The 26,589-nt window shown below is 38.1% G+C and overlaps 1 protein-coding gene across 6 annotated transcripts in view; it reads left to right on the forward strand.

Annotated features, from left to right (window-relative positions):
- LOC129767321 (probable serine/threonine-protein kinase DDB_G0282963) overlaps window positions 1-26,589 on the forward strand; it is a 118,687-nt gene that overhangs the window by 88,121 nt on the left and 3,977 nt on the right. For all 6 annotated transcript variants that reach the window (XM_055768053.1, XM_055768054.1, XM_055768055.1 and 3 more), the window contains one exon: window positions 17,915-18,417. In XM_055768053.1, the coding sequence (XP_055624028.1) occupies window positions 17,915-18,417 (503 nt within the window). The remainder of the gene's footprint in view (window positions 1-17,914; window positions 18,418-26,589) is intronic.

Raw genomic sequence — 26,589 nt, forward strand, 5'->3', positions numbered from 1 at the left:
AATTTCGTGAAAATGTAAAAAATCGTTTGGCACCCCAACTACTTAAACTCAAAACGGGCATTATAGAGTGTAACGTTCTCATATTTCTTGAGAAAACCATCCACCTACAATTGAATAAAATTTCCATAATTTCGAGTCGAATCGTTACAATCCAACAATGTGTGAAGGTGGCTTCATTCAGCATGTAGCAGCAGCTTTTTCCCAAACAACAAAGCGCTTTCATGACTCATCACAAAGTCAAACAAATCGGACACAGTAGTAGCAGAGTCAAATGGCGAATGTCATCTATTCAGCCGAACGATGGTCGTTGTGGAGAGGGCATGTGATTCATCCGTATCCAATCATACAAACCCCGACTATCCCCCAGTACCGAGATAGTGTTGTGACTCACGCGCCTAAATTGTTCCGATGTGAACTCCAGTAGTAGTCGGTGTGTGAACTCAGCAGACACACCCCCATTCAATATCAATGAGAGCAATACCACCAGCATGCAGTGCAATGGGGAATAATTTGTGTGAGCATGACATACCAACCAACCAACTCTGCACTTACTGCAGTTCGCGCTCAGTTCGAGTTGCTGCTGATTTATGGGAACACTCGGGGCGCTGAGGTTAACTCACTGCTGCCGTTCGACTAATTGCTGCTTTATTACGCACTAATTGCTGTGGGTGACATCTTGTACAAAATTCTTGCGATAAGGTCATAGAAGTTCACACTGCATTGCATTCCGTGTGCTGGGCGTGTGAGCCTGGGTTTCGGTCGAAAAACTCGCGAAGGTTATTTATTGCCGCGAAGAGCTATTTATAGGTTTCGTCCGATAAGGGCAAATCACGCAATCGAGACATCACGTGCGACGATCAGTCATTCGATAAGTATTCCCAAACTTCTCGGAACACAGGGTTTCAAGGTGTTTTTCCCTCGCCGTAAGCTCGTTTCGGAGGAAGACTGTCAAGAACTGCGTGAGTATAATTCGCTGGAAGTAACAGTGATTCGCTACAAATTAATGTTCCACGAATTTGCGGTTGTTCCATCACTATACTGCTTAAAGCTAACGAATGGATTTCAACGCAAGGTTATATTTACCACGATTGGGAAACATTCAGAGGTTGGATTACACGAAAGCGTGAAATGATTAGAGACTTTGATAGCGAGAAACAATTAGGAAATAGAGGCATGCGATAGATAGATGGATAGGCAAATGTTTGCCTCTTCTGCAGTAGAACTCTTGCTTTCGTATTCATTGATAGCATATGAAGTGTCATTAGCAAGGAATAAAGCTATAATTCACATTTCGCATGAAAATGACGCCAGCAGCGCGTCGTCGGGCGAATGTGCAGAGTATGGGAGAGAAGAACCGGAGAATTCCAAAGAGCGAATGTGCAGAAATAGGGTAGGTCATCAAATTGACCAGCGGAGCTTTCCGACGAATCGTTATTTTTGAATTTCATATTGTAGATGTTCTTCAACGAATGGTAACATGTAGACTACTCTTCCGAGAAAGATGGTTGAGTTTTTATTAAATTTAATTAGAACAAATTAATTTCAAAACTCCATAATGCCATGGCCATGTCATCAGATACTTAAAGGATATCGCTATAACGATATCTTGAAGAAGGTTTTCTAATGACTGCGTTATCTCAATCGTACCATCGTACTGTGGCTAAATGTAAGAATTTCAAGGAATGTGCATAATTGTGAATACGTAATCTCTGACGCAAATCGGAATTGCTAAGGGTGAAAACCAACGATAATCGCGATTTCTATCTGTTGTATTTGTGTGTGTCACTCAATTGGTTTTTGTTTGTGGATTGGAAAATACCGTGCAGTAGTTTTAAGTAGTAGTTTTTTTTTGTATTCTCGGTGTTTAGAGAATGTATTATATTTACAGTTGAACACAATAAATTATGAAATACGAGCAGCTTCTCTGTATTTCACTCTCACTCTCTACATCAACTTCATCCAAACGAATATGGAGGGGTACCGTCTACAGCAAAATCAGACTCTGATATCCGTGTATTTTATCTTGTAAATCAAATGATGTCTCAGTTTTCATCGATTTATTTTTTTCAAAAATAGTACGAAAGCACATGTTAAGAGAATGTGCAACTGTCAATGGCTCAAATGCACAAATTGAAAACTGATATTTTTGTTGACAATGAGCCGATGCTGCAGAAAAGGGGCTGTCCACATACCACGTGGACAGAAAAAGCGTGATTTTAGACACCCCCTCCCCCTCCGTGGATAAGCGCGGACATTTTCTATACCCCTCCCTCTGTTGTCCACGTGGACATTTCTTCGCTTCTTGGAAACAAAATTTGGGGAAAAAATTGTGTTGCATATAAATTCTATTTTAAATTCGTTTTTATTTTCTATTCTCTGTTTTTACTTTACTTTCCGACTGAAATGGAATATATAGTGTAGGATATAATAACATTTGTAAGACAGGCCATTTTATTGTTTTGTTCAGGCGCTAAAAATTTAAAAAAAAACAAAAAATGCCGGTGATTCATAAATAAAGAACCAGATGGAGACCCCCTTTCCAAAATTTAAATCTATTTTGCATTAATTACAACCAGTTTTTAATCCGTAATTTATTTTTAGTTCAATGTCCGTTCAAATAATGATACTGCTTTTTAGCTACATCTACCCTTCATAAGATTATTCATCACAAGTCCTCGAATGGGTTTTGATCTGGGAAGTCCCTAGTCCCTGAAGACCGTCCAGATTTCGTTAACTGGTGTCCAATTACTCAATAATCGCGGTGGTTTTGACACAAAAACAGCAACAAATTATTCCGAAATACATCGTTCTATCCCTGACTTTTCCATATGGTTCTATAGTTATGAAACACTGGCGGTTTTTCTATGTTTCGCGCCTGAATAGAACAATTAAATTCAAATAGCCAATATTCTAAACGCTCGAAATAATCTGTCCCTAATAGTTGATGCTGTTCACTTAACTTTTCTAAAAAATATCTATCCTCGTCTAATCATCAATCTGCACTTCAAAAAACTACCAATGATCTTTCTGTACAACTTCGTGAGTTTTGGGATATGTAGGGTTATTCGAAATATTTTTGCCAATTTTTAGGGGAAAAACAACAGCATAATTTTTAGGATACACACTTATATGATTCTACACTTCGTTTCATTACTATATAACCACTTTCATTCTTTATCCTTCAGAGATGCGAAAGATATCGGTCCAAATGATAAAATGGTATACAATGACTTTTTTAGTTTATAAAACAAATTCATTGTTTTGTAATCCTTCAAAAAAAAAAAAAACAAAGTATCGGTGTATCATATCTTTAGAACCAGATGTTACTCCCCATTTAACATTATCTCCCTTTATAAAATTAACGAAGATAGTTAATGCTTTCCACTATTTACACTTCATTTCAACCGAGCTTTTTCTGATCGCTGAAAAATTCAAAAACTCGAGTGCTTCTAACTTCTTGAAAGGTACTGTGCAGGATACTTTTTATGCCACCCCGTGAGTCGAAATTCTTGCCTTTTTTTTTTCAAAATATTCATTCAACGTTTCCACGTCGATTTTGTCTGTATCCCCTCCCCCCTCACCGTGGACAAGCGTGGACATTTCCGTTACCCCTACCCCTCCTAAAGCTGTCCACGTGGTACGTGGACAGCCCCAAACAATAATACTTTCTAGGAATGAATATTTCTATTGAGAAAACTAACTTTGGATGTTGTAAGCGTTGGATCGGAGCATTCTAAGGAATGACTTATTTGTCAGAAGTACGTTTTTTACATAAAATGAGAACATTTCGCATATTTTTAGCTATGGCACCAGACTCTTGGTTGTGCAGGAAATTAAACACGATTGGTAGAGATATCAGGCGACTTATGGAAGGCATTACAAAAAAATGTATCTGCAAATATGCTGTTATCACTACCGACAGAATTTTTGTATTGATAAGCGAATTTTTATTTGGACTTGTTTCAAAAATAATACGTTTCAATGACTGAAATGTCGCACCGATAAAATAGATAAAATATTACTAGCATATGAACTAAAATATCCATTCTTTTTAACCCCTTTACGTAATGCAATTCCTATCTTTTTTTTAGACAGAAGTCTCTTTCAAAAAGGTTTAAACGTTCCTACAGCATTTCTAGTAACACATCGTTTGAGAAATTTTTCAACCAGTATCGTAATGCATCGAAAATCAGACACTTCTGCGCTAACGATGATAACTTCAACTACTAAAAAAGTATAGATATATCATAGCATGAAAATTTACCATTCCTATAGAAGAAGAAGGCATTCATGTAAATTATGAATCACAGAATTCCACAAAATCATGTTATATTTGTTCAAAATTTGGAAAAATTTCTTCTTTATGCCGTGATTTCAAATCCGAACACTTTTTTTTCATGATTTGAATTCCAGACACTCTCATGCAACTTGTTCAATAAGAATTTTCATCGTTACTTTGTTGTTCCGTCCGGATTTAAAATCATCTTCTGAGTGTGCTTTTTATGCCGTACATGGGTTTGCGAAACACAAATATTTGTTTTGATTTTTGCCATTTTTTGTCAACAGGCAGTTACAGTGCTTAACACTACATTAAATTGATACAATAGTAGCTATTCACATCACATGAATTTAACATGCAAAATATGTTATGGTTTTGGAACGATATTGAATATACTGAAAAAGTGTCCGGAGTAAAAAACTGTCCGGATTCAAATGCTATACTGTACTTAGCTGAAGTTCCGATGTCGAATAGCACACCCGATATGTATATTGAGTGGAATATCAAAGATCATCATCACAAACACGCAAACAATCGTAGGGATCAAATGCATAGAGCCCGTCTCGTACGCTCGCGCTACGCTGCAGTAAAAAAAAAAGTTATAATGCATTTTTATTGCGTTGAATAGCGCAACAATATGCAGAAAACGGTATAAAATCATTAGAATAGTATTATATCGCATCAAATTGCAGCTTAAAAAAGTTGAGGAGGATATTTCACATTTAAGCGCTAGGGTTTCTGTTTAAGAATACGGACGGAAGCTCTACGTAGGACTGTGTTTGATGGGAACATTTGTTGTTGAATTGAGTTAAAATTTAAATTGAAATTGAAAGTTCAATTTAAAGTTTCTATTGTTCAGAAATCCGTTGTTTCAAATGATGGCCCTGAAAATTGCGGAATATAGCTGATATCCTTGGAGTTAGAGTGGTAGAAAGGATCTTGAACCAATAGTTATTGATGCTCTTCAACTATTCTAAATAATTGAAGAAAATATATTCCAACATAAATATGAGAAACTCGATATTGTCTAGTTTTCTTATACAGTCAACTCTCCCTAACTCGATGTTCTGTATCTCGATATTTTCCCTAACTCGATGGATTTCATGACACCTTCGATTTTACAAGCATTCTTCTCTCCATAACACGATACCTCCCTAACTCGATGCCTCTCTTACTCGATGTGTTTTGATTCATTTTTCCATGGATTTTCACCTCCCTAACTCGATTGATTTTCGCGTACATGTTTTTGTGCGTTATTACCTCAGATTTCAATTGACCTTGAAAGTGAAGACGGAGTTTCGTGTCATCAAACAATTTCTTTTCAAGTATGGAAAACCACGAGAAACCTTTCAAGCGAACAATCAAAACGCTAACCATTGCGCAAGGTTTGAGCATCATCGAGCAGGTCGAAAAATATGGACGGAAGGGGTCTGAAGCTGCAAATAATTTCAGTATTGCACAGAGTGCGGTGTCAACACTACTCAAACTAAAGTAAAAATGGAATCGGAATGGAAAATTGTATCTAGACCAAAAGCATATAAGGTTGGTCAGAATCGAGAAGCTGGAGCGGTCAATGAATTTTTGTCTTGTCAAGCTAGACAGAATAATTTACCCCTCTTCTATTCTTCGGGATATGGCTTGAGAATTTGTCCAGAAACTGGGAATTCCTAACTTCAAAGCACAACCAACATGGACGGGAGTGATATTCCGCTGGCATAATTAATGCGTCGTGAGCTTGCTGATGTCGACGGTACAATACCGTTCGATTGCTCAATGTCTTTTAATAATTAGTGCAAAAAGGACCAAAACGTGATTTGCTGTGATCTGATGCCAGATACCGATATACTGGAAAGTGTTGAAAAACCTGAGAAAAACGCTGAAGATAGTAGTTCTATTGAGATGTTAATTCGAACGTTTAATCAAACCTGAAGAATATGTCCGGAATATTGAAATCAACTGAAAATGTTCCTGTGAAACTATTCGAACATTTCTTTGTGATTGAACAGTTCCTGCGTGATCGTTACAATTCAGTTTGAGTAACAAACTTAATCAATATTTTCTTTGTTAACCTAGTGCCTCATGCAAGTTCGACTCGATTATATACAAACTCGATTATATATGATTCGATTATGTAAAATTTAGGACTCGATTGTATACAGTTTGAAAAAAAAAGTTTTTTTTTATAATTCAAATATGAATAATTTCAAGAAAAAAAAACCTTTCAGCATTAAGGTGAAATTTAAGTGGCTTTTATAAGTACAGTGGGTTAAAAATCGCGATTTTTGAAGATTTTGATTGAATCTTCATCAGGAATTGTTTATATCGATATTGCAGCGAAATTAAGAGAGACAGAAGTTGGGCGTCAAAGAACAAATTGTAGAGAGGTTAGAGAGCTTTAATTTAATTGATAGAAACAATCAAGTTTAGTATGAATTTTTAGGATAAAATTAATAATTACAAATAAAAAAAAACTTTTAAATTTTCCACTTCAAAAATGTTTAATCCACTAATTTAGATGTTCCACTACTATATCCTGTACTGAATTTTCTCATCTTTCAAATGAAAGCAACAAAATCGGATTACGTAGCATACTTTTCAATGTAGAGTCAGTTTGAGCCAACGGAATCCGAAACAAAGAAAAAGTTCTATAAGTCTGTCATCGTTGAAATTCTAACATATGCGTAGAAGGATTTTTTTTCGTGAAATATAACCGTCTATCACCTCCTGAAAGATTCTGGAAAAAAATTTTTTTTATATGAGAAAGGTATTTTTTTACTTTAAGGGAATGAATCAAAAATTCAAATTCATACCATAATTGGGACACTTACCCTAATATATGACAATTTGAGACATAAAAAGAATTAGGAAAAAAATGTTCTGTGTCTCGATACCTCCCTAACTCGATGGTCCCTTTGGATATCGAGTTAGGGAGAGTTGACTGTATCTATGTTCACAAGTGTACACAAAAACATCAATGATTACCTGATCAATATTATCCTCATCAATATCTATCAATCAAGGGGGGGGGGCTCTCCGTAGCCACATTGGTTGCGCGTTCGCTTAGTAAGCAATCGATCGTGAGTTCAAAACTCAGAGCCCTCATTGACCATCTTTGTGTTGTTACAGAATAACAATCATCAGTGATGGAGATCGATCCACGGTCGAAATAAGATCGATTCATCCATACAACTGCTCTGCTCTGCAAGACACATCGGGCTGTTGTTCTATAAATAACTCAACAATGATCAATCACCTGTCTCCGCTCTCCGGTCTAGCTGGATAATGGAAGAACAGAAAGAATGCTCTAAATGGCTACTGTGTAAATGTACCATATGTAATGGTATAGAAGGAATACTGGCGAATGACAACTGTGTAATGTGCTAATTATAGATATGATAACCATGTGACATGTAAACGATTAAAACTCGGCTCTGTTACAGCTAAAATGCTAATGAGCCTTAAAATAAATAAATGGGTTAAAAAAAAAATCTATCAATCAATCTTGAAAGGAGGATATGATGGTAGCGTCGTGATTCATAGGAATGAATGGCTCGTATACTGCTGAGACTATCCAAGAAAGTAAAATAGTAATTAGTGCGTAAGGATTCAGTGGTCTTAATTGCGTGAAATATTGCAGCCAATTCCGCAACACACGCTGAATAGGGATCTTAGAGTCAATAGATGATAATATATAATTGATATGGTTATATTTTGAAGGTGAAGTTGCAAGAATTTCTTACTTTATAGAAAAATCGAATTCAACAGGAGATCTGCAGACGTATCCATGATGAATGATTGATCGATTATAATACGAACGAGAGTCCCTACCTGAACCATCGTGGTAACCACAAACTTGTCCAACATTTTGGTGCGGCAGCTGCAACAAGTATTGCATTCCCTCGTACGTGAATTCTATAAAAAATTCTTGGAACTATTTTCTTATCTCAGGGGTGCCACGGTTTTATAGCGATTGGATGGACATTTTTAAACATATTAGGACCATCGTTTCTTGTCGTAGTTGAAGGTACGTGTTAACAAATAAAAAAATAAATAAATTATTGTCAATTGGACTGTCCCCTGAATAGCCGCAACCGGTTTGTTGAACTCTTGCAGCCAAAACCTTGTGAACTGGTGGGAGTTCTACAAGTTTTTCTAGTAAACCGATTTCAACCAATGATTTTTTTTTACTTGGATATATTTCCTGTCATCGCACGTAGGGTTTTTTCAAAATATTGATTTTTGACGAATTGGCGACATTTTTTGCAGAAAAAATGCGTTTTTGCCTAAAAATCGAAATGAAAACATTCATCAAAATTTTATTTTTCAAAACATCAAAAAAATCCTACGTGCAATGACAGCTGTGGCAAGTTGTCAGTTAACTTAGGAGCACTCACCTTGGGATTCTGTATGATTCCCCGCAAAATAATGTGATGATGACGTTCTGTAAGCTTTGCCTTACATCTTCTTCCGGAAGCTGCTTTTAAAATTTTAGTTTTCTTGAAGTTCTGAAGCCGTGCTGAATAGACGATCGTGGTCCTTTCATCTTTTGCCTTCATTTCTCCTCGATCAGTTTGCGGACAACAACTGGAATTTAATTGATTTTTTTATATGATTCAGTCATAATATAACTGGAAAATACGCAAGATTTTGAATATTTTACCGTTTTAACAGCTGTAAACACTGGAACGCACTCCATAGCGATGCAACAGGTGCTGTAAGTGCTGAGTGATAGATAATCGATTGTTTGCACGCTTTATTTTTGAGTAGGTCGTAACTGTACGGACAATTTTTTGGCATGAATTTTTGACCTTTTTTCGTGTATTACGATTTTATCAAATATAACAATTTTTTGTTTGTTTTGATGGCTGGTCTAAGTAAAGGACATATTTATTCACGAAAAGAAGCAAATCTATTGTCGCTTTGATTTTATTTTAGGCATATTTTTTTGTGCTGTAACGATTGGGCCAGTGCTGTACGGACAACTTTTTGATACAGTGTATGTTTATCAACTTACCGTTTTTTTAGAGGAAGGAAGCGATCTGGCGTAGTGGTAATATCCATAGCTCTCACGCTGTAGGTCACCAGTTCAATTCTCACTATTGACATTCTTTCCAATTGGAAGGTAAAAAGTGACGAACCAGCCAAAAGTGTCGAAAGTCATTAAAATACAGAGAAAAAAAACTTACTGTTGTTTATTTTACCGTAGTGATTATAACGCTTATGAATTAATTGTTCCTGGAACAGGAAATAATCATTGCATGACTATTGGAACTTTTCACGGTTTTGTTAAACAAACGCAGATAAACAGAACAGTGGTAGGAATGTCGAAGTCGTTATACTTAAAATGAATTTCTGTTAGTAAATATCAAAGTGAAGTGTGAAATGTAGCCCTACAAGATAGTTCTTCATCTGAACAAAATTATGTCATGAACATGTTCAATGCAAAAATCATACAATTATCAAAACATAATGAATCTAATACATCTCGAACCATTCTTTGTCCCATCGTGAAATTGAAAGCCAACATCTGTCGTCCTCCCGAAAGCGTTGCCCAACCCTATTTTTCGCTTCGCAATTTGAGCTGCAATTCCCGGTATTTTGGTAATAATACGAAGAGGCATGTTGTGTGTAGATCTTTGATTCGCGCGCTCTCAATCGTTAGCATGTTCTGACATGTCGAGTGCCCGAAACAACGCGCGATTGCAGCCGCAGCTGCAGCAGAGCAGCCTATCAGTCGGAGGCAGTGAGTATTCGCGCTCAGTCGGAGAGCAATCGCTTTTTTTTCGTTCGTTGCGCCTCGTCTGGGTCCTCGTTTCATTCAGTCAGTCGGTCGATCGGTTGGTATCAACAACCAAGCGAGAGATGATAGCGAGAAAGAGAAAGAGAGCGAAATGTTATCCCCGTCGAAAAGGAGAAGCGGTGTGAGAAGGGAAGGAAGTGAGTGCACCACCAGCTGACTGATAGCCGCCGACGCCGTTATTGCTGCCCTGTGTGTGGCGCGCTGTGCCATTACTCATTCAGTCTGCTTTCGATTCTAGAGTAGATGTGACAAACGTCGTCTCAGTTCCGTTCTCGAGTGTTTTACGGTATCGCTGCGATATGGTGTAATATAAACAGAGAGTGACCGTCACTTCAGTTTTCTAGTCGTTCCGGTTCTAGTCCGATGTGTAGACGAGGGTGAGCAACTGCCATAATTTGCATTCATACTCGTCAATAGTGCAATTCTTTGGAGAAGACGGGGCTATTAAACAATCAACTATAATTGCTATTAAGATATTGTGCCGGTTGACAGAGCTACTCGTTGTTGTTGTACAGTGTTGTGTTGCGTTGTGTTGTCATAAGTGACCAGGACTCTTGAACCCTGTTGGGCAGTGGGTGGCGACAAAGTGTTTGTGTGTGCGGACCGGCGAGGAATACAATCGTCCGCGGCAAGATGCGAATTAAGTGGTTAAGTGGACCTACTTTCTCCGGTTCTAAAAAAGGTAAATGGAAAATTGGAAATTAATTGAATTATTGCCCACGTTAATTGGGACTTCATTAGGATGTTATGCTGCTGTTCTATTATTATGTTTTCTTGGAAGCCGCGTGTCTGTGCATGGAACGCGAACGTCAGAATTTCCAGGATGAAAATATCGGAACATTGAAATTGAGTCTATTTTGTTTGGTGACACTTTTTTCTGAAAGTTACGTTCGATTGAAAGTAAGTGAGTCAATTACCCAAATAATTCACACACCCCATTCATCGAACATTTTGTCTACGAGTATTGTGCAATTCCACTAATTATTTCTCTTCTGTACTCGATTCGATGAGAAACCTCAATTGCACAACAGTAGCCAATTGTTGTTTGCATTTGGGTCCAAAAGAAAGTGTTTCGTAAAGTTCAACTTCAATATTTTTGGAGCAATATTGCTGCAATCGGTAGCAGAAATCCATTAGCATGGATTGCCCCACATTGTTGCGCAAATTTATTGGACGCACATTGGATTAGTGGTATTTAATTTCGGGTCAATGTTTGCGAGTGAACACTGGGGGAACCAATTTCGCAGGTATTTTATAGGAAATTATATCTATTTGACTTTAAGTCTACTGTTTACATTTTCAAAGAAACTCTAAGTGATGAAAAATTAGCTTGCAGTATAATTCAATCCGGTAATAATCGGTGTACCCAATCGCATAGGCTTTCTTGCTAGAAATAGTTCCATGCGGTCCTGCATGATATGATGTAGTCATGTATGGCAGATTAATATGCTACGAAGCAGACTCTGAAAAGTTATTATTTATCAAACATTGAAACCAGCAAACAGCATCAAAAATTATGTATAATAAAACGCTCAGAACTGTGAATGTTGCCATAAGTGGAACACATGAGATAATATTTGACATTACTTCACTGTCCCACCCGTTAAACGTCTGGCATTCTTCGTAACAACCCGTTTACGTGGTATTGGGAACCCGTTTCACTTTTCTCTGGCTTTCATTTAACGGAAAATTCGAGCGCTCGAAATTGGAACAATGTTTTTACAACAACGGAGGTTTTTCTGGCGAACTGCGGTGCTGTGGCATATAGCGGCGATGTTCAACAATTCTATGCTCTTAATTTATTTTACAAAATCGAAATTCTCGGAAGAACGGAAAACTCTTCCTAGACAAAACATTTTTCCAGCGTTTGGCATGGATCTTTCCTTCGATGGAAGCTTGATTTGGTACTGGAAACATGTTTTCAATAATTGAGCTACATACAATACAATACTGTTTTTCCAGGCGGTAGATTCTAATGAATTATTTGGAAATTATTAAATAAATATGCAATTTTGATGCTGTTTCTCATAATGCCTTTGAGTAGAAGTTGTTTGTTCGGAGTGGATTTCGGAGAATATTGGTTTTTTGATAGTACCTCGAACTGATATACATCATACATTGATGAAGTTGCTACCGAAGTACGTATACGTTGATATCTTACACAGTGTGTCAAAGTAGTTTTTTTTAGCTTCTCTACACTTTATACATCGATTGATTAGGCTTCGAATGCATCATATAGCTCATCATGAGAAATGTGGTTCAAGCCGTTCGAATGACCCGAAATGTCTTTGGATTTACCTTATTTCTTGGGAAAAAGGAAAAATCACGAGGATGGATGGTTTAGGACACAGAGGAAATTTTACACACTATTAGTGACTTATGACTTGGCGCACGAATTGTTCTTGCTACGCTTTCCATTCACCTCGCATCAAGAGCATTTGCACAATATCAGTGTCGGTCCCCGTTCCCAAATATATGTATTTTATCAAAAGAAAATAGTCAGATACACGACTAGAGAGATGTCATATATCGTAAAACATCCGAAAACATTTTTTTTTATATTTCCTTATTTGAGACAGTCAGCCTCAGTGATCAACGTTTTGTCTACAAAAAGCTTAATGCCAGTATCTGGGGACAGACATGGAACTCAACGTGTTAAGGTCCTGAAATAACTTAAAAAAACAATATCCTACTATACTCGACTGAACTATATTCGTTAACATACTCTTTTGAGAGTGGTAGAATTAGAATTCCATTGAGCTCAACACCTTTTATTCACTTCACATTCACACGAATCTCAATTCATATTTTTCTTCAATATTCTCCTATTTATTCTATCGTTACAATTTTGTTAGAGACGAACACAATGAAAGAAACACTGCTCAAAACTGGCCATTCGTTTTCTTGTGATGATTAATTATAAGTACGAAAAAAATCTTTGTTTTATATAAGAGATATTGATAACTGGTTTGTCCAGTCAAAGAGTGTAAGATTGTTATACTGTACAACACACTTTTTCGGCATAAACATAAACAATGAGAATCTTTTATATTCACATGAAAATTTCGTTACTATCGGAATATATCCTACCGAAACCTTTTTTAACACAGGAATTCCATGAAAAATCTCGTATATTTGAAAGGCATTTGATACATTTAGCTCCGTCCGAGCTGGGGACCGACAGTGGATTTTTTGTCTGGTCCGCGTCAGTCCCTGCGGATCGGACTTCTTGAAAATTGTTTTTTGAATTTTGTTCCCAATTAGTTCTTAATTAGTAAGTAAGTGAGACGCTCTTCAAACGGACACATTGATCTTGAGAAAGACCGTCTGGTACGCTTGTTAGGAGCATGGAGAAACACTTGGTATACAGTGGAATCCGTTTATGAAGACATCGAAGGGAATTGTCAAACGCGCCATAACAAGCGGACGTCATACAAAGCGTTTTGTGAAAAACCGAACCTAATTTATTAAAAATGCCACATTTCATTATATCCGACATTTTAACGAAGAATTTTAACTTAGTTGTGTAATCACGTTACGTAAGCGGTTCATCAATACAAACGGAGTCATAATGAACAGATTCTACTGTACTTCTAAACACTCAATAGATTTATTTGCGACCTTGCACGGGTAGAGTTTGGATATGGAATGTCCGATACTGCATTAGTAGGAATCGATTCGTATGCTGTGTCATCTTCATTGGTATTCGTTATCTTTTATGCTGGACTTCGTAAATTATAAAACCACACATTGCGTTTCGGAAGGAAGGGTGAAGCTTGGATGAGACGAAGGATTGACTGGAAAAGTTACCTTGTTATATACTTGCTTCATTTTTGTGCTATCGGTCACGAACAAATACAGTACTGCACTCCAAATGTCTGCTTTTAGTCAAAATCTTCAAAAATAAGTTTTTGCGGTTTTCGAGGCCTCGAAACCAAAGGGACCCTGCGTGTTTCTATCATTTTTAAAAACTCGCACTCCCTCACATATACAAAAAAAACTAGTTTCGAGAAAAACGCCTTTGAAGTTCATTGTTTCGGCCGTAGCAGGTTAGATACCGCATCACTAAGGTGGCTCTAACTCGGTAAATAATAGGATTTTCGATCTGTCCTTTCTAGGGCATATTCTTGAATGCCTCAACCACATAAATATGAAAGAAAAAAAAATGATTTTTTTAGACTAGAATACTACCCTAATCAGTCAAGCGGCTCGGCATAGAAATACATATTATATACAGACAGGATTGTATATGAATCGATTATATACAATTTCAGACTCGATTATACACAGTTTGAAAAAAAAGTGTTTTTTTTATGTTGCAAATGTGGCTTATTTCAAGAAAAATGTACTATTTCATAGTTGAGTTGAAAATTAGTTGATTATTATGAGTACGGCAGAGTAAATATCGTGATTTTTTTCTAGGATTTCTAGGAATTGTTTAATATGATATTGCAGAGAAATTGATAAAGATAAAAGTTGGGTGTCAAAGAACAAATGGTAGAGCAGTTAGACAGCTTTAATTGTATTTATAGAAACAATCGAGTTTATTATACAATTTTGGGGTAAAATTAGAAATAACACTTTAAAAACCACTAACTTCTAAGTTTTTCACTCCAAAAATGTTATTTAAATTCACTAACTTAGATGTTTCACAACTACATTCTGCACTAAATTTTCTCGTCTTTCAAATGGAAGCAACAGGATCATCCTACGTAGCGTACCTTTTGAAGTAGAGTCAGTTTAAACCATCAGAGCTTAAAACAAAACAAACAAGCTCAATAACACTATCATTGTTGGAATTCAAAGAAGAATTTTATCATCTATGCCCTCTTGAGAAATTTTGAATAAATTATTTTTGTTCACTTTAGACTTTACGTTTTGACTTTAAGGGGATGAATGAAAAATTAAATTCTTCTTTTATGAAAACAAAAAATATATGTGAAAAAAATTGAATTCGAGAGAGGTTTGAGCCTAGAGGCACGGGCGGAAACATGACGAGGACTTTGAGAACAATTGCTTTTGCATTGGGTTTTTGTAACTGTTCTAAAATCCGTGAATTTAACTCATTCAAAATTCCAAATAATTGCCCTAGAAAAACCTTTTGTTAACCTTTTGTTATATTTTGTTTGTTATAATTGAACTGAACTTCAAACGGATTGAAGAGAAATCAGATGAGTATTCCAACATCAACACGAAAAACTAAACATTCTCTGGTTCCACATAAAAATCTTTATCGATAAAATCGTCCGAACAGAAATATTAATCGATCAGTCGCCTTTTTCTGTCTTTCATTTTATTTTGCTGAATACGTTAGGAAGTCATTATTTGCAGTGTATTCCTCATCTTAAATTTAAATAGTCAGTTTGACTTATTTCAAGCGAAAATGAAATGTGACAACGTTAAATGAAAATTAATTTGCTATTACGAGTACAGTAAAGTAAAATCGTGATTTTGATTTGCAAGATTCACCAGATTTGTGATTTGAAGATTCATCAGGAATCGTCTAAAATGATATTGCAGCGAAATAAAAAAAGATAGAAGTTTGGTGTCAAAGAACAAATTGTAGACTGGCTAATGAGCTTTAATTTGGTTGATAGTAACATTCAAGTTTATTATGTGTTTTTTGGATAAAATTAAGAGTAACAGAAGGATTTTTATCATCAAATACAATCCTCTATCACCTTCTGAAAGAATTCGATTTTTTTTTATATGAGAAAAGTATTTAATGGATTTAAGGGGATGAAAGAAAAATAAAATTCTTCTTTTATTTTCATTGTACGACCTTTTTTTTGACTGGATTATATACAGGACTCGATTATATACAGTGAAATCGGAAATCGGAGACTGTTCAAGAAATATATTTTGGAATTTCTGATATGTTAAGTAAAATAGGTTACACTTTCCAAAAATGATATTAACAGGTAGCCTGGTTCGGTCACAAAATCACAAAGAACTGTATTGCTCAAACTAGACGTTTGAAGTACAGTGCAGTATTTTTCTTAGACAGTTCCCTGAAATACCTTCCATTTGCTGTTAATACAAATGAGAGATCAGCAACGATTTTTTCACAGATGGTATATTTGATAAAATTGGTCAAACAGTCGAAATTTTAGTGTTTAAGTGAAATTTTATCTTTCATTTGTAATTTGTAACTTGTAAAAATATCTAAATTACTCTTAAAAATAATATCTAAATTAAATTAAATTAAATTCACAAATATCTTAACGTATTAAATGAAAAAAAATAGTTGGGACCTCCTGGTGTGAAATTGATTTGACGAGGGGTCATAACTCTGTCTTGCGACTTTTAAATTCCTTCACACAATCCCCAAACCCAGCAGTTGTTCAAATTCTGATCTATGACACTTTGAGTAATAATGTAAGCCTTCTTTCGGTTGACCAAACAAAAATGATTTCCAGTGGATTTTCAAGTGATTCAACTCATTCGGTGTTTTAATCAGTCTTTGCAATAAGACCAATTTTGTTATCAACTCAACGCTGCTGTTAACATTTCCGTTCCTCAAATTTACAACTTCCGTAGTAATTGCGAAAAACCCTTTTCATTTAAGTGCATTTTATCAGCAACGTAAAGTGAACCTCGTGAAATCTTATCATCATCTCCAAGTGCAGCGTAACGGCGAATGTTCTTCTGTGTCCAATCCCCCTCCTACTCCCCAACAGCAGCAACCGCCGCCGCTACTGCTTATCACAAAAAGTCTACTAGTCATTCCGAAAATTGATTAAACCACCACCCGACTTCCGATGATTCATCATACCAGTCAGACCGGAGGGCTTTACATTTATCTTATATTGTTTTCTTTTCCCGAGAACCGCCACAATCCCTCGTTCAAAGTTCAGCATGAAAACTTTTGTGTTGTGCTTTGCCAGAAACTCTAACAATCCCTCCATCATTAACCTATTCAGCTGAATTTTGAGCGGTTAATTTACCCCGGCACGTGCCTCCCGAGAACGGAGAGATGACCTGTCTGAAATTCCTTTTTCTGAACTGCGGCGCGCATTCGCTGGACAACAACAGCAGCAGCAGCTGGCGCAATGTGACTTTATTTTCTACCTCGACTGAAAGAAATGCATTGTGGGTTCTGATGTTGTTTTTTCCGTCTCATAAACTGCTGCCTTAATTCGTTAGGTGGGTGAATTGGTTTGTTTATATTTTCACGCCCCAGTTGCAGCTGCCATTCGGTCTCCTCCTTCATTTGATCACCCTCGAGGCCGTACTGCTTCTTTAATTCCTCCATCAGCTGCTGCTGATTCGTACATCTTTGCTCCGTTGATTCAGGATTCCGCTCGTGTGTATGAGAGAGAGTTTCCTGCGAATGCAGAGTGCACCCCGTCTGATTCCGTTTGATATTGAAGTCACTCACCGAAGCGTGCTCCAACTTGTTTCGACGCGTTCGCATCGAATGGAAGCATGTGTCTGTGTGTGCACTTTTTGTTCGCTCATGATTTATTTTTGCCATTTTTGATACGCATATGTTGCTTGCCGCCGCAAGGATTGTCGTTAAATCGGGCGCGTCTCCGCAGCTGATGAGGCTTTCCGCTCGCAATCATACTTGGTACGATGAGAGTTCGTAGGATGAGCGTGATGATCTCATGAAGAGACTAAACCCGTGCGAAGTAAAGGGCCATGAAGTGCGCAAAAAAACCGAGTTATTTTTCGAAGATGATGAAATATTATTTTTTCCCTTCGCCGAAGCAGGTCTTTCTGTTCCTCCACACTCCAGTGGAAAAGTTCATCGCCGGGAACAACACACACACATACATTCCCGGAAGTACTTACAGTTTAATAAGATTTTCTTTTCCTTTTCAATTCCCCAGAATCCATCAAGGCAACTGAGGCTGCTCCATGCGTGGCTGGAGCCACGTCAACGCCCTCCGCCTCCTGCTGTCGACAGCCGACGACGACTCTGACGACAACGACGTCACCAAAGTCACCGATGTCAACGACAGCGTCGACTCTGCTCAGTTCGCTCACATCATCCGGGAAAAAGTCACGCGTCTGTAAATGCTGCCGTAGTTCCAATTGTGCCAATCAGACGAACAGCAGCGGTAACAGTGGCAACAGCAGTGGAAAATCAAGTTCCAGTAGTGCAGGCGCAAACATCGCCCCCACCGGAGCCAAATCCAAGAAAGGCAACTGGGGTCTCAAGTTCAACTGCGCCAAACTGCGAGGAAACAAATCGAGCCAAGCTGCAGCAACGTCTGCTGCTGCTCTATCGGCAACAGTCGCCGAGGCTGCTGGACCTTCATCTTCCCCCGCTGCCACCTCTTCGATAATCGGTGGCGCCTCAAGCCGACTGCTCAAGAGCGAATCGGAAAAGGTACGTTTAATAGTAATTCATAAATTACCGGTTGATAACGTGCGAAAGGTTACGATTCTAATTAGCACATTTTCGCTCTTGCACTCTCGAGCGATACCGATAAGAGATTCGTTCGTCTGTGGGGGACTGTATTTTTCCCTTCTTTGGAGATGTTCTCGGAACGACAGAACGAAGAAGCTTCTCTTCTGTTTTTCTTTCGGAATAACACAAGCGAATAATTTCGAGTGCTTCGGGGAACGGTTAAAACTGTTTTACCGTGATATCTCCGTTATAAATACATCTCGGCCAGACTTGGATGATTTATGGAGTGTGGGAAGTAGTAGTGGAAAAATCATGCTTCGAGGACATGATACTTCTTGCTGTTTGTTCATATGTTGATAGGCTTCACACTTGCTGTGCAAATCTTGTCGTGTGATTGTCAGCTATGTAAGAAACCATAATTTCCCTATCAGGGCACAATAGCGAAGCACCAAAAAAGTACACATTTTAGGTTGGGGGCCATTTGTTCGGAGTCACGCGAAAAAAAAGCCTTGAATTTGACTGTTATACAATGGGTTTTGTGTATAATATGCAAAGCTTCATGCGACAAGGAGTGAAATGACGACGAGGCTTCGATGCGATATTTTCAATTTGGATTATTCGGTGTTTCGCTGGATGATGTTCTCAACCTTCGCACCGTCAACATATCAAATACACGGACAAGCCGGTCGTTGTTTATCCGTTGTTAGCGGTTAAAGTGTCACGAATCTTCGATATTGATATTTTTAATATTTGTGAATTGGAACCATGTGTGATCCTGTCGGAGGACTTTTTTTTCTAAAGTTGCATAGCCTGGGTATAAACCATCGAGACAATGTTTCACTGTTCGAGTGCGAAGGAGAAACAGTTTTTAAATATTAAGTCATATGTGTTTCAATATATCTTTAATAACTCGTATATTCAATATGGCATGAAAAAAAGACAAAGATTTCCAAAGAAAGATTCGGTTTCAAACCCTCAAAAGATTCCAGATTTGGTCTCAAAAAAAAAGACTCAACATTTTTTTTAAATTTTGGCCTGAAAGTAGGCATTTGATATGCAGTTCACAAATGTTCATTTAAATACTATTCATTTGCTGTAAAAAGAGCAAAGAACCGGTCCAAATGATACAATTTTTTGAAAAAGAGTTTATTCGTCTTAATCAGAAAAAAATGATAACAACTTGAATACTTCAGAAATGAAAAAAATACAGAGTAACTTTGATATAACGTACATTTCACTTTCCAAATTGTACGTTGTATCGAAGCATAACAAAGAACTCAGAAACGTAGCTTCTATTACCTTATTGTGTTGCTACGATAACGATGAAATTCAACTAGACGACGAAGCCTACCTTTTTCATGATGTTTCCCTTCGTATTGTTGATTAAACTTGATTTATTTAGAATCCGGAATCACAAACCAGTTGTATTTTAGTATTGGTTGAAGATACAAAACATGTTTTAGTATCAAAATACATATATTTTTTTTTCTTTCAGAAGAAAACTCGAGGGGTTGTATCCGAGACACGACCGCTTAGGACGTAGGACTACGCAACCTTTTTTTGTTGAAATTTGTTGGTTTATCATTTCGAATATTGTTTGCGAATTCGTCGAAATTTCAGAAATAACTCTTTAGTAAAAAGTTCAGGGGACCCTGGTTTTGTGGAATCATTTCGAGAAGCAACGATTCTTCCTTGCCTTTGCGAGAACAATACACTTATTGGTCATATATTCCAATTTGTTCCTTTATAACAATGCACGCATTGCACTGAATATTTAAGCATCGCCATTCAACAAGTATCAAACACTCGTCTAACAGATGCACACAGTTGCAGCGATAAAAATGAAACATTGCGAGAATGGCCGTTTATGAAAAAATGTTTTCTCGACTCTCGGTCAAAACCGTCAACAAAGCTAGGAGCTTGTTACGTCAGAACAAAGCCGATGCGCACGAGAGTAAATACTAATGGTCACTAAAAGTATCGAAGGTGTGCTATTCACATACACAGGAAATGAACAAGTTCTAAGTTTCGCGCAACGAAAACAAGCCACACACATATGGACAAACACTGATGGCTAGGGGCGATCTGTAATAATTTGCACTCTTTTCTTTTTTTTTTTGCCTGCTTTGCCATGGCCCGGATGGTTGTGTTAATTGCTGCCAGATGCACTTCAAGTGAAATATTCGCTAGCGTTCACAGCTCGAGGGGAAACATAAAACACAAAACGAGCTGAATAAGCAACCTTTGTTGTTTCGGACACAGAAAGATTCTGAGAATTTTCGTCAGAGGTGATGCAATACTTGTACGCTAGTGACGGCTTACTTACTATACAAGGGCGGAGTTTACTTCGCAAATATTCTCTGTTCGCTATCCCCCTTCGTTGTTGCTATTCTAGCGACTGCATAAGTTGCCCGTTATTGACAGCTCTGTTTGGGAAAGTAACGTAACGTCAAAGTAACGCCAAAAAACATTTGAAGACATGTGGATTTTAACCCAAATGTTTTTCAACGTAACTCCTACAATTTGAAAAAATTTCAGATTGGGAATTTTCTTCACATGCTTTAGAATATGTAATGGGTTTGAAGTACCTGCTAGAATTATACTTAGGTTTGTTCAGTGGACTTGAAAGCGATTCCTCCATTAGGTTCGTCACAAATTGCTCAATTAAAGATTATTATATACTTTCTCCTCTCTCTTCTCTTCTCTCTCCTCTCTCCTCTCTCCTCTCTCCTCTCTTCCGTCTAAAAAGTCGATTTTTGACAAATTTTCATGGGTTTCATGCAATTTGAAGACATTTGGCATCATTTTTTAAACCCCCGATTTCATGATTGGGTGATTTTTCGGTTTTCTATAAAAACTCAAACTTTGACGTCTCTGCGACACTTGTAAATAAAGTACGATTGAGCTCAAAATTTGCATTCGGTTTTTGCGGGATTTGACATTTTGCAGAATCTTGTATCAACCATCTTCAAGTGCTTCCAAAAAACCTAGTTTGCGTGGTTTGGTTCGACCCCTTTTCAGAGCCACCAAAACTTTCATTGAAGAGTTATCTCAAAAAGTTCAATGCATTCTACAGCAATATTAAAAAAAAACAAATTGATTCTTTTTTTTGCCCAGAGAGGGGTACAGGGAAACTTCGATATAACGTACCCTCGTTCTAACGTACCCTCGATATAACGTCACTCGATATAACGTACAAAGTGTAAAGGAAACATTTTTTCAATATTTTTTTCTGATAGAACAATGAATTATCTGTATTGTGATGCTAAAACAAGTTTTGTACCTTCAATCAATCCCGAAATACAGCTGGTTTTGTGATTCCGGATTCTAAGTCTAAGCTATAATCAACAGTACGAAGGGAAACATCATGAGAAAGGCTGGCTTCGTCTTCTGATTGAAGTTATTCATTAACTATACTAAAACAGCAACACAATAATGTATTATAGACTACGTTTGTGAGTACTTTATTATGCTTCGATATAACGTACAATTCGATACAACGTACAATTTTGAAAGTGACATGTACGTTACATCGAAGTTTACCTGTAGTGTGAAATTAAGTATATTTTTGAGCTTCAAAGTCAAAGTGCAGCATATTTCAAGTCGGATGTGAAGCAACCGCTACGGTTGCTTTAGAAAAGTACTACATATTTGAATTTGTGGATTATTCCTTTGGGAATGATGTTTTTGGGAGTATTGGGGATGTCATTTCGCTAAGAATCTACTGACTACTTCATTTTCCGGGTAAATTATTTCCCACGTATGTTACGTTATTATTTGAAAAAAAAAATCAATTAAATAAATGATGGTATTGATGGCTGTATATCGGGCAACGTTATTCCAATTGTGTCATAAGAACGCACGGCTGAAAGGTTACATTTTTTTGTGAATAGAGTAAAGGAAATTCGCCAATCGTGTCAATACTACATGAGCTGAAAAGTCTCGGGATTTTTCAACAGATGGCGCCACCAAAAGATGAACAAGATTCATTTCGAGAGGTTTATCTGTCACTAGCTTATATGTGAAGATTCATTACATTTCGTTTATTTGTTCACATACTACAGTGTCACTACCTGAGCATTCGTATAGAAAATGGAAAAAGAGGAATATCGTATTTTGATCAAACATTGTTTTTTTTGATGGGAAAAACTCCTGAACAATTAATGTAGTGGTTGACGAAATGTTATTCCACTTTTGTCCCCCGAGAACAACAGTTTATCGGTGGTTTAGTGAATTTAAAGCACCGCAGATGCACCTCGCTCTGGAAGGCCAAAAGAGGCTGCGAATCCAGAAATGGTAAAACAAGTGCATCGACTCGTTTTGAACAATCGTAAAGTGAAGTTACGCAAGTTAGCTGAGGCCGTAGGCATTTCAAAAGAACGAGTAGGATACATTTTGCGCGACATTTTGGACATGAAAAAGCAATCAGCGCGATGGGTGCCGCGTTTGCTAACCGTCGGCCAAAAACAGCGGCGCGTTGATGATTCAACAGCCGGTTAGGCGTTGGTGAAGCGTAATCGAATGGACTTCTTTCGACGTTTTGTGACAACGGATGCAACGTGGATCCATTATCACACTCCTGAGTCCAATAGGCAGCCTGCAGAGTGGTACTGAGACATATTTCGAAGGCTTAGACGTTTCGTACTACAGAAAGGGAATGTTGGAAACACGCTATACCAAGTGTATTGTCATCGAAGGAAACTATGTTGAGGAATAAATACAGCTTTGCCCAAAAACCAATTGTTTTTATTGCAAATTCCGGGACTTTTCAGCCCATAAATATCTAAAGAAATTGTACAGAACAGGCAATTGCGTAGCAGAAACATACAGAAAAATTTGTGAAGCTATAAATGGACACGAGGGTGTGTTGCTCAATTCATTCTGGAAATTTTGATGTCGAGGTTCGACCTCGCTCTGGTTGGCCAGTCACTGAAAACGACGATTACATTTTAGAGGCAAATGAACTGAAAAGTTTAAACCCCCTTAAAGCCAAAAAGAAGAAGAAGAAAACGATTACATTTTACAAGCTGGCAGAAGAAAGCCCAGTGCCCTACGAATCAAACATGTGACCGTTTGAAATCATTAGAAGAAGACAGGCTACGTAAAAAACTCGATGTTTGGATGCCAAAGAAATTTGATTAGCAAAATGTTCATTAACGAAGCACTATCAAGAATGAACAAAATCTACCCATTTCTGATGCAAATCATCACGGGCGATAGGATTTTTTTTTTATCTCATTTATTTATTTATTAGGCTCATTAGCATTTTAGCTGTAACAGAGCCGGGTTTTAATCGTCTACATGTACATATGTTTATGTTTCTATAAATTGTAAATTACACAGTCGTTAGAAATAGCCATTTAGGCGTTAAGTTTTCTGTTCCATTACATTATGGTAAATTACACAGTAAAGGGTGTGTCACATCAAATTGCATCTCGGAAAAAACGCTGTAGAAATTTAATTTTTAGGAATTATATCGTCAGCTTTCGCTTATAATCAGATAAGAGTGTATAGATCACGTTGGCCATGCTTCACTGTCAATTTTTCGTAAATTTGGAAAAATGTCGTCGAACGAAAAAGAGCGTCGTGAATTAATCCTGCGCACTCATTTCGAGAATCCGGAGCTGTCACATCGGGACATCGGTAAGATGCTGGGAATCGTCCAATCCACGGTCAGCAGAGTATTAAAACGATACTTCGAGAACCTAACCATCGACCGGAAGGTGAAGAACGGCAAAAATGGATGCTCCGTCAGTGAAAAAGATCACAAGCGCGTAGTTAAGCAGTTTAGACGTGATCCGAGAAGTTCGGTCCGGGATGTCGCCAATAAGCTGAATTTGTCAAGTTCATTCGTCCAGCGGACCAAGCAGCGGGAGAGCCTGCGTACATACAAGGTTCAGAAGGCTCATAACCGCGACGAAAGGCAAAACATGGTGGGGAAGACGCGAGCCAGGAAGCTGTACACCGAAATGCTGACGAAGCCGCATTGCCTGGTAATGGACGACGAAACCTACGTCAAAGCGGACTTTCGTCAGCTGCCGGGCCTGTTGTTCTTCTCCGCAGAGGACAAATTCAGCGTTCCGGAGGAGATTTGCAAGCAGAAACTATCCAAGTTTGCCAAAAAGTACATGGTGTGGCAAGCGATATGCTCTTGCGGAAAGCGGAGCGCCCCCTTCGTGATGACCGGCACGGTAAACGGGCAGGTTTACCTTAAGGAGTGCCTACAGAAGCGCTTACTACCTCTATTGAAGCAGCACGAGGGCCCGACCATCTTCTGGCCGGATCTCGCTTCGTGCCACTATTCAAAGGACGTGTTGGAGTGGTACGAAGCCAACGGGGTCACTTTCGTGCCAAAGGAAATGAACCCGCCCAACGCGCCGGAGCTTCGCCCAATAGAGAAATATTGGGCGATTATGAAGCAGGCCCTCCGGAAGAACCCAAAAGTTGTCAAATCGGAGGCGGACTTCAAGAGAAAATGGATTTCTGTTCAAAAAAACTACAACCTGTCGTTGTACAGAACCTTATGGACGGGGTAAAGAGGAAGGTGCGAGCATACGGGCTTGGGCTCGAAGTATGAATAAAAAGAAAATGCCAAAAGTTGTTTAATAGTTTTTATTTTACTGTCTAAAATTTTCAAAAGGATCGGTTTACTGGGCGAATTTCTACAGCGTTTTTTCCGTGATGCAATTTGATGTGACACACCCTTTAGTAGCCATTTAGGCCGTAAGGGTATTCTTTCTGTTCATCCATTGTTCAGCAGACCGGACAGCGGACACAGTTGATATTGATCATTGTTGAGTTATTTATTGAACAGCAGCCCGATGTTTCTTGCAGAGCAGAGCAGTTGTATGGATGAATCGATCTTATTTCGACCGTGGATCGATTTCCATCGCTGATGATGGTTGAGTGGACGTAGTTATTCTATAACAACACAAAGATGGTCAATTGAGGGCCCTGAGTTTAAACTCACGATCGATCGCTTGGTAAGCGAACGCGTAACCAAGTGGCTACGAAGACCCCCAGGGCGATAGGAAATGGTGAATGAAAAAACAGGAAGTGGGTTATATCTATGGTATAACCGCAAGGGTGACGTAGGACTATCGTTGATTTAGAGATCATTTGTTTGAAGTTGAATCTAAATCCATTCTGAATGAATGAATAAATGAATATTTGGGGGACTTCGAAAACGAGAGCGTTACGTTGGAGGCACAAGGTTTTATGCATCCAATATAGGATACGAAAAACCTTGTTCTGAAGAATAATCTTCAGAAGCTTTCCTGCTAACTGTACTTGATTGACAAATCACAAACCCAAATGTATTATATGGATATTTTATGGATAGAAAACATTAAAATAAACTCTTTCGCTTGAATGTAATTTTCAATTCCAAGGGGAACTGGCAGATTATTTTCCAGCAACGATTAGATATTTCCACATTTTCCTCGATACTGGAAGCCCACCAGTAGTTAATACTAACTCGATAACCACCTGTTAATAGCACTTGATTGAAAAATATTTGGTCACAGTGTTACATGGTGCTCCCGTGGCCGAGAGGTTAGCGTCATAACAAACATGCCGGGTGTTCGGGTTCGATTCCCGTTCTGGTCGGGGGAATTTTTCGTCAAAGAAATTTCCTCTGACTTGCACTGTGATCACGCGTATTCTAGAGCTTGCCACTCAGAATGCATTGCAAGGCGTGTCATTTGGCATAGAAATCTCAACTAAGTACTTATAAAAATGACGCAAGTAATACTACGTTGAGACGGCGAAGTTCCTCTAGGAACGTTAGTGCCATTGAAGAAGAAGAAGAAGTTACATGGATAGAAAACATTAAAATAAACTCTTTCACATGAATGTATTTTTAAATTCCCAGAGGAACTGGCAGATTATTTTCCAGCAATGATTAAATCTTTCCGGAACTTTCTCGATGCTGAATGGCATCCAAACGGAAAGAATTCCGCGCGTGTGTGTGTGTGTAGCGATGTCTTCCCGGGGAACCGTTTGTGGCATCACTCTCCTCCTGATGGATTCCCTTCTGGCCTAAGGTGCACAAACAGGCTCTTGGTGACACCGTTCATCCGCGCTTTCATGATAAACGAAGAGCTTCACCACAACAGCGACAACATGCTCCAATCGCTGTTCAATTAGAAC

The sequence above is a fragment of the Toxorhynchites rutilus genome, chromosome 2 (assembly GCF_029784135.1).
Source record: "Toxorhynchites rutilus septentrionalis strain SRP chromosome 2, ASM2978413v1, whole genome shotgun sequence".
NCBI classification, from domain to species: domain Eukaryota; kingdom Metazoa; phylum Arthropoda; class Insecta; order Diptera; family Culicidae; genus Toxorhynchites; species Toxorhynchites rutilus.